Source organism: Solea solea, chromosome 13 (assembly GCF_958295425.1).
Source record: "Solea solea chromosome 13, fSolSol10.1, whole genome shotgun sequence".
Lineage (NCBI taxonomy): Eukaryota > Metazoa > Chordata > Actinopteri > Pleuronectiformes > Soleidae > Solea > Solea solea.
The window spans coordinates 684,966-702,622 of NC_081146.1; the positions used below are offsets into that span (position 1 = coordinate 684,966).

Genomic DNA, 17,657 nt, shown 5'->3' on the forward strand with positions numbered 1-17,657 from the left:
ATCTGCTGGATAGTGAATGTATCTGCTGGATAGTGAATGTGTCTGCTGGATAGTGAATGTGTCTGCTGGATAGTGAATGTATCTCCTGGATAGTGAATGTGTCTGCTGGATAGTGAATGTGTCTGCTGGATAGTGAATGTGTCTGCTGGATAGTGAATGTGTCTCCTGGATAGTGAATGTGTCTGCTGGATAGTGAATGTGTCTGCTGGATAGTGAATGTGTCTGCTGGATAGTGAATGTGTCTGCTGGATAGTGAATGTGTCTGCTGGATAGTGAATGTGTCTGCTGGATAGTGAATGTGTCTGCTGGATAGTGAATGTGTCTGCTGGATAGTGAATGTGTCTGCTGGATAGTGAATGTGTCTCCTGGATAGTGAATGTATCTGCTGGATAGTGAATCTATCTGCTGGATAGTGAATTTATCTGCTGGATAGTGAATGTATCTGCTGGATAGTGAATGTGTCTGCTGGATAGTGAATGTATCTGCTGGATAGTGAATGTATCTGCTGGATAGTGAATGTATCTGCTGGATAGTGAATGTGTCTGCTGGATAGTGAATGTGTCTGCTGGATAGTGAATGTGTCTGCTGGATAGTGAATGTGTCTGCTGGATAGTGAATGTATCTGCTGGATAGTGAATGTATCTGCTGGATAGTGAATGTGTCTGCTGGATAGTGAATGTGTCTGCTGGATAGTGAATCTATCTGCTGGATAGTGAATGTATCTCCTGGATAGTGAATGTATCTGCTGGATAGTGAATGTATCTGCTGGATAGTGAATCTATCTGCTGGATAGTGAATTTATCTGCTGGATAGTGAATGTATCTGCTGGATAGTGAATGTGTCTGCTGGATAGTGAATGTATCTGCTGGATAGTGAATGTATCTGCTGGATAGTGAATGTGTCTGCTGGATAGTGAATGTATCTGCTGGATAGTGAATGTGTCTGCTGGATAGTGAATGTGTCTGCTAGATAGTCTGTTGTGCTTAAAATAAAGAAAATATATCATTCATCACTTGTATTCATTATATGGATTTGAAGGTTATACAACTTTCTGTGCAGAATCAAAATACCTACTGATGTCCAACTGGCTGGGTTTGATTCAGATGCCAGTATTTCATATATCTTCCTGGAAATAGGTAACATCTCCTTAATGACGCACTCAGCAGATCTCGTCTACTTAATATCTGTCTACCACCAACTGGACAACACCAGCACAGAATTTTAGGAGTTTTTTTTTTTCAGGTTAAAACATGATCAAGTAGACTTTTATTAGTTCTAATCATTGTTCTGTCCAGTTGAACAACATGTCAAACTACAGTTTTTTTTATATCATATTATATCACAGAAACTTGATACTATATTGTATAAACGTGATAATTATATCACAGAAACGTGATACTATATTGTATAAACGTGATACTATATTGTATAAACGTGATAATTATATCACATAAACGTGATACTATATTGTATAAACGTGATAATTATATCACAGAAAAGTGATACTATATTGTATAAACGTGATACTATATTGTATAAACGTGATACTATATTGTATAAACGTGATAATTATCACATAAACGTGATACTATATTGTACAAACGTGATAATTATATCACATAAACGTGATACTATATTGTACAAACGTGATAATTATATCACAGTAACGTGATACTATATTGTATAAAAGTGATAATTATATCACATAAACGTGATACTATATTGTATAAACGTGATAATTATATCACAGAAACGTGATACTATATTGTATAAACGTGATAATTATATCACAGAAAAGTGATACTATATTGTATAGACGTGATACTATATTGTATAGACGTGATACTATATTGTATAAACGTGATACTATATTGTATAAACGTGATAATTATCACATAAACGTGATAGTATATGGTATAAACGTGATACTATATTGTATAAACGTGATAATTATCACATAAACGTGATACTATATTGTACAAACGTGATAATTATATCACAGTAACGTGATACTATATTGTATAAACGTGATAATTATATCACATAAACGTGATACTATATTGTATAAACGTGATACTATATTGTATAAACGTGATACTATATTGTATAAACGTGATAATTATCACATAAACGTGATAGTATATTGTATAAACGTGATACTATATTGTATAAACGTGATAATTATCACATAAACGTGATACTATATTGTACAAACGTGATAATTATATCACAGTAACGTGATACTATATTGTATAAACGTGATAATTATATCACATAAACGTGATACTATATTGTATAAACGTGATAATTATATCACAGAAACGTGATACTATATTGTATAAACGTGATAATTATATCACAGAAAAGTGATACTAGATTGTATAAACGTGATACTATATTGTATAAACGTGATACTATATTGTATAAACGTGATAATTATCACATAAACGTGATAGTATATTGTATAAACGTGATACTATATTGTATAAACGTGATAATTATCACATAAACGTGATACTATATTGTACAAACGTGATAATTATATCACAGTAACGTGATACTATATTGTATAAACGTGATAATTATATCACATAAACGTGATACTATATTGTATAAACGTGATAATTATATCACATAAACGTGATACTATATTGTATAAACGTGATAATTATATCACAGAAACGTGATACTATATTGTATAAACGTGATAATTATATCACATAAACGTGATACTATATTGTATAAACGTGATAATTATATCACAGTAACGTGATACTATATTGTATAAACGTGATAATTATATCACATAAACGTGATACTATATTGTATAAACGTGATACTATATTGTATAAACGTGATAATTATCACATAAACGTGATAGTATATTTTATAAACGTGATAATTATATCACATAAACGTGATACTATATTGTATAAACGTGATAATTATCACATAAACGTGATACTAAATTGTACAAACGTGATAATTATATCACAGTAACGTGATACTATATTGTATAAACGTGATAATTATATCACATAAACGTGATACTTTATTGTACAAACGTGATAATTATATCACATAAACGTGATACTATATTGTATAAACGTGATATTATATCACAGAAACGTGATACTATATTGTATAAACGTGATAATTATATCACAGTAACGTGATACTATATTGTATAAACGTGATAATTATATCACATAAACGTGATACTATATTGTATAAACGTGATAATTATATCACAGTAACGTGATACTATATTGTATAAACGTGATAATTATATCACATAAACGTGATACTATATTGTATAAACGTGATAATTATATCACATAAACGTGATACTATGTTGTATAAACGTGATAATTATATCACAGAAACGTGATACTATATTGTATAAACGTGATAATTATATCGCATAAACGTGATACTATATTGTATAAACGTGATACTATATTGTATAAACGTGATAATTATATCACAGAAACGTGATACTATATTGTATAAACGTGATAATTATATTGTATAAACGTGATACTATATTGTATAAACGTGATAATTATATCACAGAAACGTGATACTATATTGTATAAACGTGATAATTATATCGCATAAACGTGATACTATATTGTATAAACGTGATACTATATTGTATAAACGTGATACTATATTGTATAAACGTGATAATTATATCGCATAAACGTGATACTATATTGTATAAACGTGATAATTATATCACAGAAACGTGATAGTATATTGTATAAACGTGATACTATATTGTATAAACGTGATAATTATCACATAAACGTGATACTATATTGTACAAACGTGATAATTATATCACAGTAACGTGATACTATATTGTACAAACGTGATAATTATATCACAGTAACGTGATACTATATTGTATAAACGTGATAATTATATCACAGTAACGTGATACTATATTGTATAAACGTGATAATTATATCACATAAACGTGATACTATATTGTATAAACGTGATAATTATATCACATAAACGTGATGTTGAAAGAACTTTTCCAATCGGCATTTATATATTTTAGCAGTTTGGCTATAACATTTCATACTTTACAAAGTGACATTAATTATTCACAAATTTCACAGAAAGTACATTTCTGTGTTCATAAAAGTCAACACGAGTATTTATTCTTCTCTATTCCTGTCACACACCGGGATAAAAGTCTCTTGTCAACAAGTGTCTGTGAAATACGTGTGTAAATAAAGTTTCAATAAAAGAAGACGCTATCACATTAGTAAACGTCATCACGTTAGTAAACTTCATCACGTTTCAGACGCAGTCTCTTCCGTGACCCAATCAGAGTGTCGTGTAGTGTGAGGGGGTGTGTCGTTGAGTGGAGGGGAGTGTCGCTGAGTGGTCTGCGGGTCTGCAGCTGGACCTACTTGGCCCCGTTTCAGACCAAAACCACACCCCCCGAACGTGGACTGTGTTGTGATTGGCCAGCCAACGAGAGCTTTCCCACTGTCCTGTGTCTGGCCAGGTACCTGGAAGTGACACGTAATTAGCACGTCAGCTCTCAGATACACAGCTCCCCCTCTGGCACGGTGGATACTCTGCATCTCAGCAGCTACAACAAGAGTAGTTCTTCTTCTTCTGCGGTTGAATGTACGCAACCGGATGTGCCCGGACTGGTGCCCGGACTAGTGCCTGCACCAGGAGGCGCTATGGTGGCGAGAGGAGTGGTGAGGTTTACTGATGACGACATCAAACTACGGAAGTGCCGATCTGCTTCACAGAGCCCAGGAAAACAATAAAACCCCATTTTCTCAGCAGTGGCTGAACTGTTTGTTCTGAAACTTTAGGGTTTCATAAACGAGGTCATGACGCAGATACACACACAAACGCAGTGTTAATTGGAGCTTCAGGTCTATGTGGGCTTTAAAACAACATCTTCTTTCTTCCTCTGTACATGTACCTCACAAAAAAACCACACCAAACCTGAAATATCCCTTTAATATTATCTTGAAATTTCAAAATACTATTAAAATATAAATTTTGGTCAATAATGTGCAGCCATGCTATCCACTCACAATCTACCACAACTGATTATCAAATACACACAAACAAAACACAAAACACAAACAAAACACACACAAACCTCCCGATGATAAATCAAGTACACAAACAGCTCTGATTGGCTGCACAGTCAATTCCTGCTGCTACACTTTAAGGCAGATTAATTAGCTCTTCATGTTACATCCACCACAAACATTGTTTTTACATTCACAGCTGACCGTTTAATGTGGAAACATGGATGAGGGGCGGCCACTGTGTCCTGCGACTCTTCAGTGTCCCGCCCTCATAATAGTTCCAAATAGTTCTTGTTGGACCACCAGTCCTTGCCTGGTGCTCACTGTCTCTGCCTGTGAAGGATGAATGGATAGATGGATGGAGTGTGGAGAAGGAGGCTGCTCATGTGGTCCTTAGTTGTCAGCAGCAGGGACGTCGGGGGGTTCTGAGGTTTCTGAAGGAGCCACGTCACTGTTGTTGTCCACCGTGAGCTCCTGCATGGATTCTGTGGCCTCCTGCATGGCTTTACTCTCCTCTGAAACACAAACACCACTCTTAAAAATCAGATTTAATCTGTTTTTGTGTCATTTAGCAGCTTGGGGGTACAGAGCTTTCTGTAGACCAGGTTACCAGGGGCACTGTGCCCTCTAACCCTTACCCCTCACGACATAAACAATCGTTTCCCGTATTAAAATCAAATAGATTCCAGTAGGAAAATGCATAATGACTCCAAAAATACCAAAAAAATCAAAGTTTCAGAACAGGGTTTTATTGTTTTCCTGAGCTCTCTGAAGCGGATCTGAAACAGCGTTTGCTAGTGACGTAACTAGCAAATCTCACCACTCCTCCGAACAGCAGCTCCTCCTGCACGGGTAGGAGGAGGAGGAGGAGATGCATCAACTGCTGGATCTGTTGCTGCTGTAGAAACCAACACTAGACACTTGATAACCTGCTAAACATCTTAAGGACTCAGCACCAAACTCAGTCTGAAGGAAGGAGCAGTGTCAACTATCCATGATAGTTGACACTGTCAGAGAGAAATCTCTCTGATGACAGAGAGATTTCAAACGTTAATTAATTAGACATGTGTTTGCATGTTTGTTCCCCTGTGTAGCATGAGCTAACGCCGGCTAACAGCTAACTGCTACAGGACTAAAAGGAAAGTGTATGGGTGTTTCTGCTCCCAGTTAGCATAATGATAGCAGGCTAACAGCTTCAGTTGGAGGAAAGCATTTGTGTGTGTGCGCTCCCTGTAGCAGAATGTTCATTAGCCGACAGTGTGTTCATTAGCCGACAGTGTGTTCATTAGCCGACAGTGTGTTCATATAGCCGACAGTGTGTTCATTAGCCGACAGTGTGTTCATTGGCCAACGACAGTGTGTTCATTAGCCGACAGTGTGTTCACAGTGTGTTCATTAGCCGACAGTGTGTTCATTAGCCGACAGTGTGTTCATTAGCCGACAGTGTGTTGACAGTGTGTTCATTAGCTGACAGTGTGTTGACAGTGTGTTCATTAGCCGACAGTGTGTTCATTAGCTGACAGTGTGTTGACAGCGTGTTCATATAGCCAACAGTGTGTTCATTAGCTGACAGTGTGTTGACAGTGTGTTCATTAGCCGACAGTGTGTTCATTAGCTGACAGTGTGTTGACAGTGTGTTCATATAGCTGACAGTGTGTTCATTAGCTGACAGTGTGTTCATTAGCTGACAGTGTGTTGACAGTGTGTTCATATAGCCGACAGTGTGTTCATTACCTGACAGTGTGTTCATTAGCCGACAGTGTGTTCATTAGCCGACAGTGTGTTCATTAGCCAACGACAGTGTGTTCATTAGCCGGCAGCGTGTTGACAGTGTGTTCATTAGCTGACAGTGTGTTGACAGTGTGTTCATTAGCCGACAGTGTGTTCATTAGCTGACAGTGTGTTGACAGCGTGTTCATATAGCCAACAGTGTGTTCATTAGCTGACAGTGTGTTGACAGTGTGTTCATTAGCCGACAGTGTGTTCATTAGCTGACAGTGTGTTGACAGTGTGTTCATATAGCTGACAGTGTGTTCATTAGCTGACAGTGTGTTCATTAGCTGACAGTGTGTTGACAGTGTGTTCATATAGCCGACAGTGTGTTCATTACCTGACAGTGTGTTCATTAGCCGACAGTGTGTTCATTAGCCGACAGTGTGTTCATTAGCCAACGACAGTGTGTTCATTAGCCGGCAGCGTGTTCATTAGCTGACAGTGTGTTCACAGTGTGTTCATTAGCCGATAGTGTGTTCATTACCTGACAGTGTGTTCTTTAGCCGACAGTGTGTTCACAGCGTGTTCATTAGCCGACAGTGTGTTCATTGGCCAACGACAGTGTGTTCATTAGCCGACAGTGTGTTCAGTGTGTTCATTAGCCGACAGTGTGTTCATTAGCCGACAGTGTGTTCATTAGCCGACGGTGTGTTCATTAGCTGACAGTGTGTTGACAGTGTGTTCATTAGCTGACAGTGTGTTCATTAGCCGACAGTGTGTTCATTAGCTGACAGTGTGTTGACAGTGTGTTCATATAGCCGACAGTGTGTTCATTAGCTGACAGTGTGTTCATTAGCCGACAGTGTGTTCATTAGCTGACAGTGTGTTGACAGTGTGTTCATATAGCCGACAGTGTGTTCATTAGCTGACAGTGTGTTGACAGTGTGTTCATTAGCCGACAGTGTGTTCATTAGCTGACAGTGTGTTGACAGTGTGTTCATTAGCCGACAGTGTGTTCATTAGCCGACAGTGTGTTCATTAGCCAACGACAGTGTGTTCATTAGCCGGCAGCGTGTTCATTAGCTGACAGTGTGTTCATTAGCCGGCAGCGTGTTCATTAGCTGACAGTGTGTTCACAGTGTGTTCATTAGCCGACAGTGTGTTCATATAGCCGACAGTGTGTTCATTAGCTAACGACAGTGAGTTCATTAGCCAACGACAGTGTGTTCATTAGCCAACGACAGTGTGTTCATTAGCCGACAGTGTGTTCATTAGCCGACAGTGTGTTCATTAGCCGACAGTGTGTTCATTAGCCGACAGTGTGTTCATTAGCCGACAGTGTGTTCATATAGCCGACAGTGTGTTCATTAGCTAACGACAGTGAGTTCATTAGCCAACGACAGTGTGTTCATTAGCCAACGACAGTGTGTTCATTACCAGACAGTGTGTTCATTAGCCGACAGTGTGTTCATTAGCCGACAGTGTGTTCATTAGCTGACAGTGTGTTGACAGTGTGTTCATTAGCTGACAGTGTGTTGACAGTGTGTTCATTAGCCGACAGTGTGTTCATTAGCTGACAGTGTGTTGACAGTGTGTTCATATAGCCGACAGTGTGTTCATTAGCTGACAGTGTGTTCATTAGCCAACGATAGTGTGTTCATTAGCCGACAGCGTGTTCATTAGCTGACAGTGTGTTCACAGTGTGTTCATTAGCCGACAGTGTGTTCATTACCTGACAGTGTGTTCTTTAGCCGACAGTGTGTTCACAGCGTGTTCATAAGCCGACAGTGTGTTCATATAGCCGACAGTGTGTTCATTAGCTAACGACAGTGAGTTCATTAGCCAACGACAGTGTGTTCATTAGCCGACAGTGTGTTCATTAGCCGACAGTGTGTTCATTAGCCGACAGTGTGTTCATTAGCCGACGAGTGTGTTCATTAGCCGACGAGTGTGTTCATTAGCCGACAGTGTGTTCATTAGCCGACAACAGTGTGTTCATTAGCCGGCGAGAGTGTGTTCATAGAGCCGAGAGTGTGTTCATATAGCCGAGAGTGTGTTCATATAGCCGAGTGTGTTCATATAGCCGACAGTGTGTTCATATAGCCGAGAGTGTGTTCATATAGCCGAGAGTGTGTTCATATAGCCGACAACAGTGTGTTCATCAGCCGACAACAGTGTGTTCATTAGCCGACAGTGTGTTTATTAGCCGACAGTGTGTTCACAGTGGGTTCATTAGCTGACAGTGTGTTCAGTGTGTTCATTAGCCGACAGTGTGTTCATATAACCGACAGTGTGTTCATATAGCCGAGAGTGTGTTCATATAGCCGACAGTGTGTTCGTATAGCCGACAGTGTGTTCGTATAGCCGACAGTGTGTTCGTATAGCTGACAGTGTGTTCATCAGCCAACAACAGTGTGTTCATTAGCCGACAGTGTGTTCACAGTGGGTTCATTAGCTGACAGTGTGTTCAGTGTGTTCATTAGCCGACAGTGTGTTCATATAACCGACAGTGTGTTCATATAGCCGAGAGTGTGTTCATATAGCCGAGAGTGTGTTCATATAGCCGACAGTGTGTTCGTATAGCTGACAGTGTGTTCATCAGCCGACAACAGTGTGTTCATTAGCCGCCGAGAGTGTGTTCATAGAGCCGAGAGTGTGTTCATATAGCCGAGAGTGTGTTCATATAGCCGAGAGTGTGTTCATATAGCCGACAGTGTGTTCACAGTGTGTATATGTATATATACATATATATGTATATATACATATATATGTATGTACACACACATATACATAGGTACCTTTTTTCTGCTGCATCCTCAGTTTGGCCATCTCTGCCTCCTGCTTCTCTTTGTGCTCTTGAAGCTTCTTACAAACCTTCTTGTGGGTGAACCAGTGCATCTTCTGACAGGCCTGACCACAGTAAATCACCTGTTCAGACAAAACATGAAACACACACAGCAATAATAAGCGAGCATCCTTAATTTTCAGTTTGTATAATCCTGAGTAAAGACTCAAATTTCATTCTGCAGAAACAATTACACACAGTGACCAACACATATCTATAGTTCAGGTTTGACTGTACATAGTAGTTGAAGTTGTTGATCCAATGTTGCCTCCATCATTAAGATCAAATGTCTTATTTTAACACTTCCATGTTTAAAATCCTTCATTTCAGTTTACTTTAGTGAGACAAAGTTGCCACACGAGCAGCTCCCGAGTCCCCTGTAGACTAAAAATGATGAATTTCCCTATGGACTTTGATGTGAGCAGTTTACAAAGTGACAAAAATGTTAAGATATTGTCAATATTTCTGCTTAAAAGATTCAGTCTACAAACAAAAGTACACACATAAACTCAGTTGTTTTCTTCTCACCATTTTACAGATGGAGCACTTCTTCTCGGCTCCTTTCTCTCCACAGGACGTACAGAACTCTGCGTCCATGAAGCCAACCTGACCCGTGATGGCCTGAGTCAGCACCGACAGAGCTGTGGGGTCGTTCCCCTGTGACAACGAGGAGGAAGAAGGCTTTACAATAACAGTGACAGTACTCATTTTCAGAATAAGACTGTGATTTGAATTATTTCTTTCATAGTTGGAGCACAATTTCTCAGTCTTCTGATGCCAGTGTAGAAAATAATTAACTATTTTTGATGATCAATTAATCCGTTTTTTTAATAATTAAAACAAGTTCTCTGACTTTTCAGCTTCTTGAATGTAATTTTTCAGATTTCAAAGATAAATTATTAAAACTGACTTAGAGCTGAAACAATTAATCGATGATTAATCGATGAATCGATGAATCGATTATTAATCGATTGCTAAATTAATTGACAACTATTTTGATAATCGATTAATCGGCTTGAAGCTTTTTTCATGATTAAAACAAGATTTCCGATTCATCGTTGCCGTGTCCATGCTTCACAACAACAAGCTAACGTAGCTGCATGTACGGCTGCAGTTAAACATGAGTGAACAAACACTCAGAATCCACGTGGTTAGATTTCAAAGTTAAACGTGGATCCTCACTCACATGGAGGTGGTTTGGCTTCGAAAACACCGATGTCACTCAAAAGACGGCAATCTGCAAACTATGTGGGAAAGCGTTTGCTGTCAAAGACTCGACAACGTGTTTGTTTCACCGTCTGTGAGTGAACCAGCGCACAGAATATGAAGAACATGAGAAGCTCGAGCAGTCAGCGGTCGACCACGAGCGGCCAGCTAACGTACGAACAGGTTAATGTGTATCCACATTCTCATGTGAATGCCTTGTATTGTTTACATTAGTTTAAAATGCTCTCATGATAGTTTTTGTTGCTCGTTGTGCAATATTTTATAAAGTAAGTTTAAGTGAATAAATAAGACCTGTTTGGATTTTTGTCAATATTATCATTAACATCTAATATATTATTAACAAGAACAGCAGGTACAACAGGACATTATTAGACATTATTCAATACTCATTTTGGTGTTTACTGGAAACAAGGGCTAAGGGTTTCTCTGAGAAAATAATTGTTCATAAAAACATTTTTCTACACAATCATTACATTTTCTGCAAAAATGTGGAGTTTAACGAAAGCTATGTGCGCACTGAATCCATCCCAGTGGACGAAATCTGATTTATTTCTGTATTAGAAGTAGCATTCATTCAGTCTGATGTTTCTAAAAGATTGTTTTTTTATATCAAAACCTTGGTTTTCAGAGATATTTAAAGCAGACTCACCATCTCCACTGGTGCGATGCTCCGCACCAGCTGCTGCAGCAGCGTGGCGTCGCAGTATGGAAACTTGCGAATGCATTCTCTGATAAATTTCTCCTGATAGACGGGAAAGCCATCGCTTTCCCGTCCCTTTAGTAAACTGCAGGAGAGAGCGAGAGAGAAATGTGGAGTTAGACTTCCAAGTTGGAAATGGACATCACTTTCGCGATAAAAAGGAATTCCAGGACAGAGTCGATCATTTTGTAAAAACAAAATGGCTGCAAAGACAAACAATCCATTCTTTCTCCTCCTGCATAATTTTTTATCACAGATTTTAAGACATTAAGAAGCTCCCACAGAGGAAGAGAAATACACATTCTCTTTTCTACCACCTATTATTTAACATCTCAGATGTGGTTGTATGAGGTTCTGCTCGCTCTTGGCTTGGAAACAAGGAGAAACACATTTGAGCCCCTCAACAAATCAAATTAAATCTATCTCCACTGAAGTCTACAGTATTTTAAAACATGTTTTCCACTTTTTCTCAATGTTAAACAACGACACAGGAGCTGCTGTTCTACTGCCTCGTGTGGTCAGTTTGTGTCACTGATGGTAATCCAAACAAGGGATTTCAAACACAGAAATCACAAAATCACACATTTGAACTTACGGATTGAAGGCATTAGTGGCTGATCAACTCCTGTGAACTGTGATGTTAAAATCACTGATTTTCTCCATAGGGTTTGGTGTGGGAGAGTGAGTGAATTACACAGGGACATAAAATGAGGTTTCCATCCACAAAAGTCCGCCTAAGAGTGAAATTAAGAGACAAAAGTTTCCTTTAACAGTTGCATTCTCTTGCCTCTTGACGAGTCCGTCCAGTTTGTCCTCGCGCTCCTTGAGGACAGACGCACACTTGGCCAGCACACAGCTGACATAGTGCATCTTCATGGCCAACACCTCGTTCATGTCCTGCTGCTTGATGCACTTCTCACAGATGAGCTCCATCACGCGGCGACATTTGTCCAGAGCGTCTGCCTCTGCCAGCAGAGGGTTCTCCTTCACCAGCATCACCATCTGCAACAAACAACTTTTTATTTAAAGATCATGTTTCACTACAAACTATTTGTTGTTTATAAAATGAAGACGTTACTGAACCAATGGTTGATGAAGAGACAATAACTCTGATCACCATCGTCCCCCCGTGTCCTACCTTGACCGGGTTCAGGTTGGTGCTCATGATGACCTTGTGGAGTGGACCGGCCAGTTTGGGCGGAAGCTTGGGCTCCTTCTCCAAACCCTGAGGTCTGGTGTAGTAGTCGAGTCTGGCACGGGAGAAGAAGTTGTTTATCACGGTGACGCAGTCGTGTTGTCCTGAGGAGAGAACGTCACGTGTTTACCATCACAGTTCATTTTCATTGGAGACAATTGTGTTACCAAATGTGGAAACAGCTGATTATCAAGGGTTTTCAATGATTTATGGAATATTTAAAAGTTTCTTCTTCTTCTTTTTCTGCTTTTCCTTAAATGTAATGCTTTACTTTAACTTAAATTTAACCCTTTACTTTTTCTGCTTTTACTTTAATTTAACCTTTTACATTTGTTGCTTTAACTTAAAATTAACCCTTTACTTTTTCTGCTTTTACTTAAATTCAACCTTTTACTTTTTCTGCTTTTACTTAAATTCAACCCTTTACTTTAACTTAAATTTAACCCTTTACTTTTTCTGCTTTTACTTTAATTTAACCTTTTACATTTATTGCTTTAACTTAAAATTAACCCTTTACTTTGTGCTTTTACTTAAATTTAACCCTTTACTTTCTGTGCTTTTACTTAAATGTAACCCTTTACTTTCTGTGCTTTTACTTAAATTTAACCTTTTACTTTCTATGCTTTTACTTAAATTGAATCTTTTATTTTGTGCTTTTATTGTAATTTAAAATTTTGTTTTGTGCTTTTATGTTTTGTCGTTTATTCTTTGCTTTCCTTACATTTTGGGTTTTTAATATAGTATCATTATTATTGGACTAATACAGACACCAAGTATCATATCAGCTAAAATCTCTTCTATTGTTCAGATCATGGATCAAGTATAACATGTAATAAAAATCTAAAAACCTCACTTTAAGACAGATCTATTAATTCACTGCATCACAGAACGATTTGAATAGTTATTTCTTTTTTAAACTAACAATGAAGTGTCCATCTTTCCTGTATGTGGACGACGTGTCAACTTATTTGTAAGGTATCGGCCAATAGGTCGGAAATTGGAAACATTGGAAATGGTATTTCCAATGTATTTCAAATGTATTATTGGACATCGGCAAACCCCTAAAGAGCTGCTTCCTCTTTGACTTCTATGCTCACACCCTCTACAACATCTATAGCAGTATCATTTATCGACCTTGCCACAACCACACTCACCGACAAAGGCAGCCATTTGTGCGGCCGTTCTTCCGACTGAGTTGACCACATCCGTTTCCGCTCCGGCGTCCAACATCATCCACGTGATGTCCATCTTTCCTGCAGAGACAGAGGAAAAGAAGGAGGAGTCATGTCACAACACACACAGACACAGCGGGACTTTTATCATAATAACAGGATAAACAACAGTTTTTTTGGTGTCGTACCTGACAGGCCGGCGAACATCAGCGCCGTGTATCTGTGCTCGTGCTCGTTGCAGTTCACATCTGCCCCGTGTTGCAGCAGCAGCTTGCACATGTCGGCTTTTCCTTTGTAGGCGGCATGCATGAGAGGTGTCATCCCATACTGTGGACACACACAAAACACTCACAGCTCACACTCACCCATTTCTAAAAAAAACTAGGAGGGATATTTTTTAAGGACATGCATGTATTGGATGTTATAAATGTCTCATATAATCTAAATTGACATTTTTTATCATTTACAGTCTATTTCTGCACTGTCTCAAAATGTGTAATACATTTTAATATTTACACTTTCAGCAAAACCAACAAGATTTAAATCTTTAAAATACACTAAAGGGATCATTTTTAAGTGTGGTTGTATAAGGTATTGAAGCACACACACACACACACACACTCACAGTGAGTGCTGACCACATTGTGGACACACCATTCCAGGAAACCAGTACATGGATCCATGGACATTTGCCATCGCTGACACAAGGAAAAATGGATTTTAACCACTTCACAAAAGCCCCACTTAATAAGCGGCTGTTTTTGCTCCTGTCTCTTCCTGTAAATCAGCAATCTTTGACTTTAAATTCAAGTGTATTAACTGCTCTCTCCCCCACACCAAATTCCATAGAGAAAATCAGAAAATCATTTTTAGCTTGTGTGGACACAGGAGCTGCCTCTTGTTTGTACATTTAGAGCACTGAGGAATATACAAACAAATAGGATTTCACTACAGAAGTCACATAACCTCTGAACTTACTAGAGGCAGCAGTGGATCAACAACTCCTGTGTGCTGCCATGTTAAATCGCTGATTTTCTCTATGGGCTTTGGTGTCGTGAGTGAGGTGTTTACAAAGCGATACTAACTTCTGTTTCTTGTCAGTGTAAAAATGAAAAAAGTTTAATGGCAGGAAACAGCAGAAAACATGCTTTTAACATATTGTACATTTAAGCAGGTGTAGACTGTATAAGGCAAGTCCTTTGTTTGGTGGCTAAAATCAGGTTTTCTTCTTTCCAAATGTCCAAACGTTACTTATCGTCTCAATAATTAAATAAAATCACAGCATAGTTCAAATACATTTCACAGTAGATTAAAACTATCATAAGATTATTATTATACAGCATATTTGCCAATAATCAACTTTTATTTTTAACTCAAACAACAAAACAGATGCTGCTGAGAAAGAAAAAAAAGAAGATTCTTGCAACACTTGACTTTGACAGGTGGACACAGAAGGTGACAGAAAACAAGAAAGCAGCTCCTTCACAGTGGCGTCTCACGAGTCCTCTTGTCCCACACATATGTCAGTGAACAAAAGACGAGCTCTGCCAGAAGAAGATCTTTACTCTTCTCACACAAAAGCTGTCACCCTGAAATGCTCTGTAGGATGAGCCTCAGTGTCTTTAATGTGTTCACAACACTTAGTGTTCGAGCAAGATGGAGGCTCATGTTTCCTCCCCAAAATCCTACCAGGCTGTTTGACATTTGAAAAATGGTTCTTCTATCTATAAAGTGCAGATTATGGTCCAATAGGTGTTTCCCAAACATCAAAATGGCGACGCCAGTGCAAAAAATAAGAATATATTCACATTTAATTCACATTAATGACAGATTTTGTAAAAACAAACAAAAAAAATAGCAACATAAACAAGATTAATTTAGTTTCAGAACAGTTGGTGATTGGTTTACTGATTGATTCATTATTGATTCATTGTCTTAACCCTACTTACACTTTATCAATTTTAGCATACAACACAAGTGAAATCATCAGTCATCTACGAACTTGAATAAAGGAGCAGGGCATGACCAAAGTCCAGCAATAACTTATAACTGCTACATCAGAGAATTACACAGTTATTAGCAACTTAAATCATGTCACCAGAACAACAAACTGCAGCTGCTACAATTGTCAGTTTATAATTTCAGATTTACGGCCCAAAAAGATTTTTCGGTTGTTTTTCATTCAATTCAATACAAAACAGAAATGATGTTACCTCGTCCAGACAGTTGACTCGAACATCTTTACAGCCCAGCAGCCTTGACGCCTCTTGAACATTTCCTAAGGGCAAAACAAAATTCATAATTTTAAGAAAACTGCAACAACCACGACACTTTAAAAGAATACTGGCTCTCAGTTCTGACCAATTATATTGATCTAACTTAACAACCAAAGTTATTGCTATTTTGAAGTCGCAGAATCTTTATGATATTTGGTTGTTTTTATTATGCTACTGAAAAGTCTTATTTTTGTGCTACATGCATTACTATGGAAGCCCATTTCCACCAGTGTGATGGAAAAAAGGATCCTGTAATTCATTATAATGACTTAGTATCTCAAAATATTGAGATAGTAACTCAATATATTGACTTGGTATCTCAAAATAATAAGATAGTATCTCAAAATATTGAGATACTATCTCACTATTTTGAGATACTAAGTCATTATAATGAATTACAGATCTTTTTTTTCCCATCACACTGGCGGAAATGGGCTTCCATACATAACATTAGAAATAGTATTATTTAGCAATAGTTTCTGTATTTCTAATCAGTTTACCTGTCCTATTTTCTGAGATTTATCCACAACTACAGTCAGAAATTGAGTCACAATACACACTGTAGTACATCTGCACTACTTTTAACCTACAGGTTGACATGAAGACAGGAGGCTAACGTTAGCTGCTAACAAGCCGTGCCCTAAAACTAACCATTTTACCACAAGTACTGTGATATAACAGAGCAGTCACTGAGCGTTGTATGTGTTTAAACTGATATCACGTTTGTGTTGTTTGTAATATTAATTTATCACAGGAGCTAACGGTGGCTATAGCAGCTGCACGGTTTCCTTCAGGGATTAGCGTTAGCCGAAAGAGGCACTTACCTGCAGAAATAACCTCAAACAGTTCCTTCTCGCTCGGGGACAAGTCTCCTTTCTTAGTAGAAGACATGTTGGTGATTGTCCGTTTAAAATTCAAGTGTATATAGGCGCGAGTGACACGCGTAGTTACTGCTTAATACTGTGCTTTCCCTGACTCTGAGAGGCTGCGGATGGTCGACATGGATTAAGCTAGCCCAGGTCGAGCTGTCAACTGGAATGTACCATTGCTCTCTTTTTGCAGGGGTGGATCTGTATCACATTAAAATGTAAAAATCATCCTAATACGACAAAAAAAATAATAAAAGAAAAGGAGATATATTGTGTTCATCTGTTAAAATAAAATCCAGTTGTAGAAAATCATACTAGTACTTATTATGATTACCCGCCCCCTTTTATTGCATCGAAATAAAGCCCCAGAATCATACGTCAACGTCGGCGCCATATTGGTCCGGGCAACACCAGCATAGAATCTTTTAAAAGTAAAAGTTTTTACTTTTCTCGAAATATATCAATGACTCATTTTTATGTGCAAATGTCTGCAAACATGTCACCAGTTACTGATAGTTTTGACTGATAGCATATCTCACTGTATTATAGTTTTCTTATACGCCGTACAATTTATACAGTAGC

At 38.2% G+C, this 17,657-nt stretch overlaps 1 protein-coding gene across 1 annotated transcript; it reads right to left on the reverse strand.

Annotated features, from left to right (window-relative positions):
- Positions 1-4,986: 4,986 nt before the first annotated feature.
- LOC131471835 (ankyrin repeat and MYND domain-containing protein 2-like) lies at positions 4,987-17,238 on the reverse strand. The gene is made up of 10 exons (XM_058648611.1): positions 17,031-17,238; positions 16,144-16,208; positions 14,119-14,257; positions 13,913-14,011; positions 12,702-12,862; positions 12,351-12,565; positions 11,513-11,648; positions 10,165-10,293; positions 9,590-9,719; positions 4,987-5,593 (listed from the first exon to the last, which is right to left on the reverse strand). Exons 1-10 carry the CDS (start codon positions 17,095-17,097, stop codon positions 5,472-5,474), a joined length of 1,263 nt encoding a protein of 420 aa, XP_058504594.1. The 5' UTR covers positions 17,098-17,238; the 3' UTR covers positions 4,987-5,471.
- Between the last annotated feature and the right edge of the window lie 419 nt (positions 17,239-17,657).

Excerpts from the sequence above, each read along its gene's own strand:
- LOC131471835 (XM_058648611.1), bottom strand. The coding sequence starts at position 17,097 with ATGTCTTCTACTAAGAAAGGAGACTTGTCCCCGAGCGAGAAGGAACTG. Across the intron at positions 14,258-16,143 it reads GAGTCAACTGTCTGGACGAG|TATGGGATGACACCTCTCAT; the intron begins GTAACATCATTT and ends GTGTGTCCACAG. Across the intron at positions 14,012-14,118 it reads GATGTTCGCCGGCCTGTCAG|GAAAGATGGACATCACGTGG; the intron begins GTACGACACCAA and ends CTGTCTCTGCAG.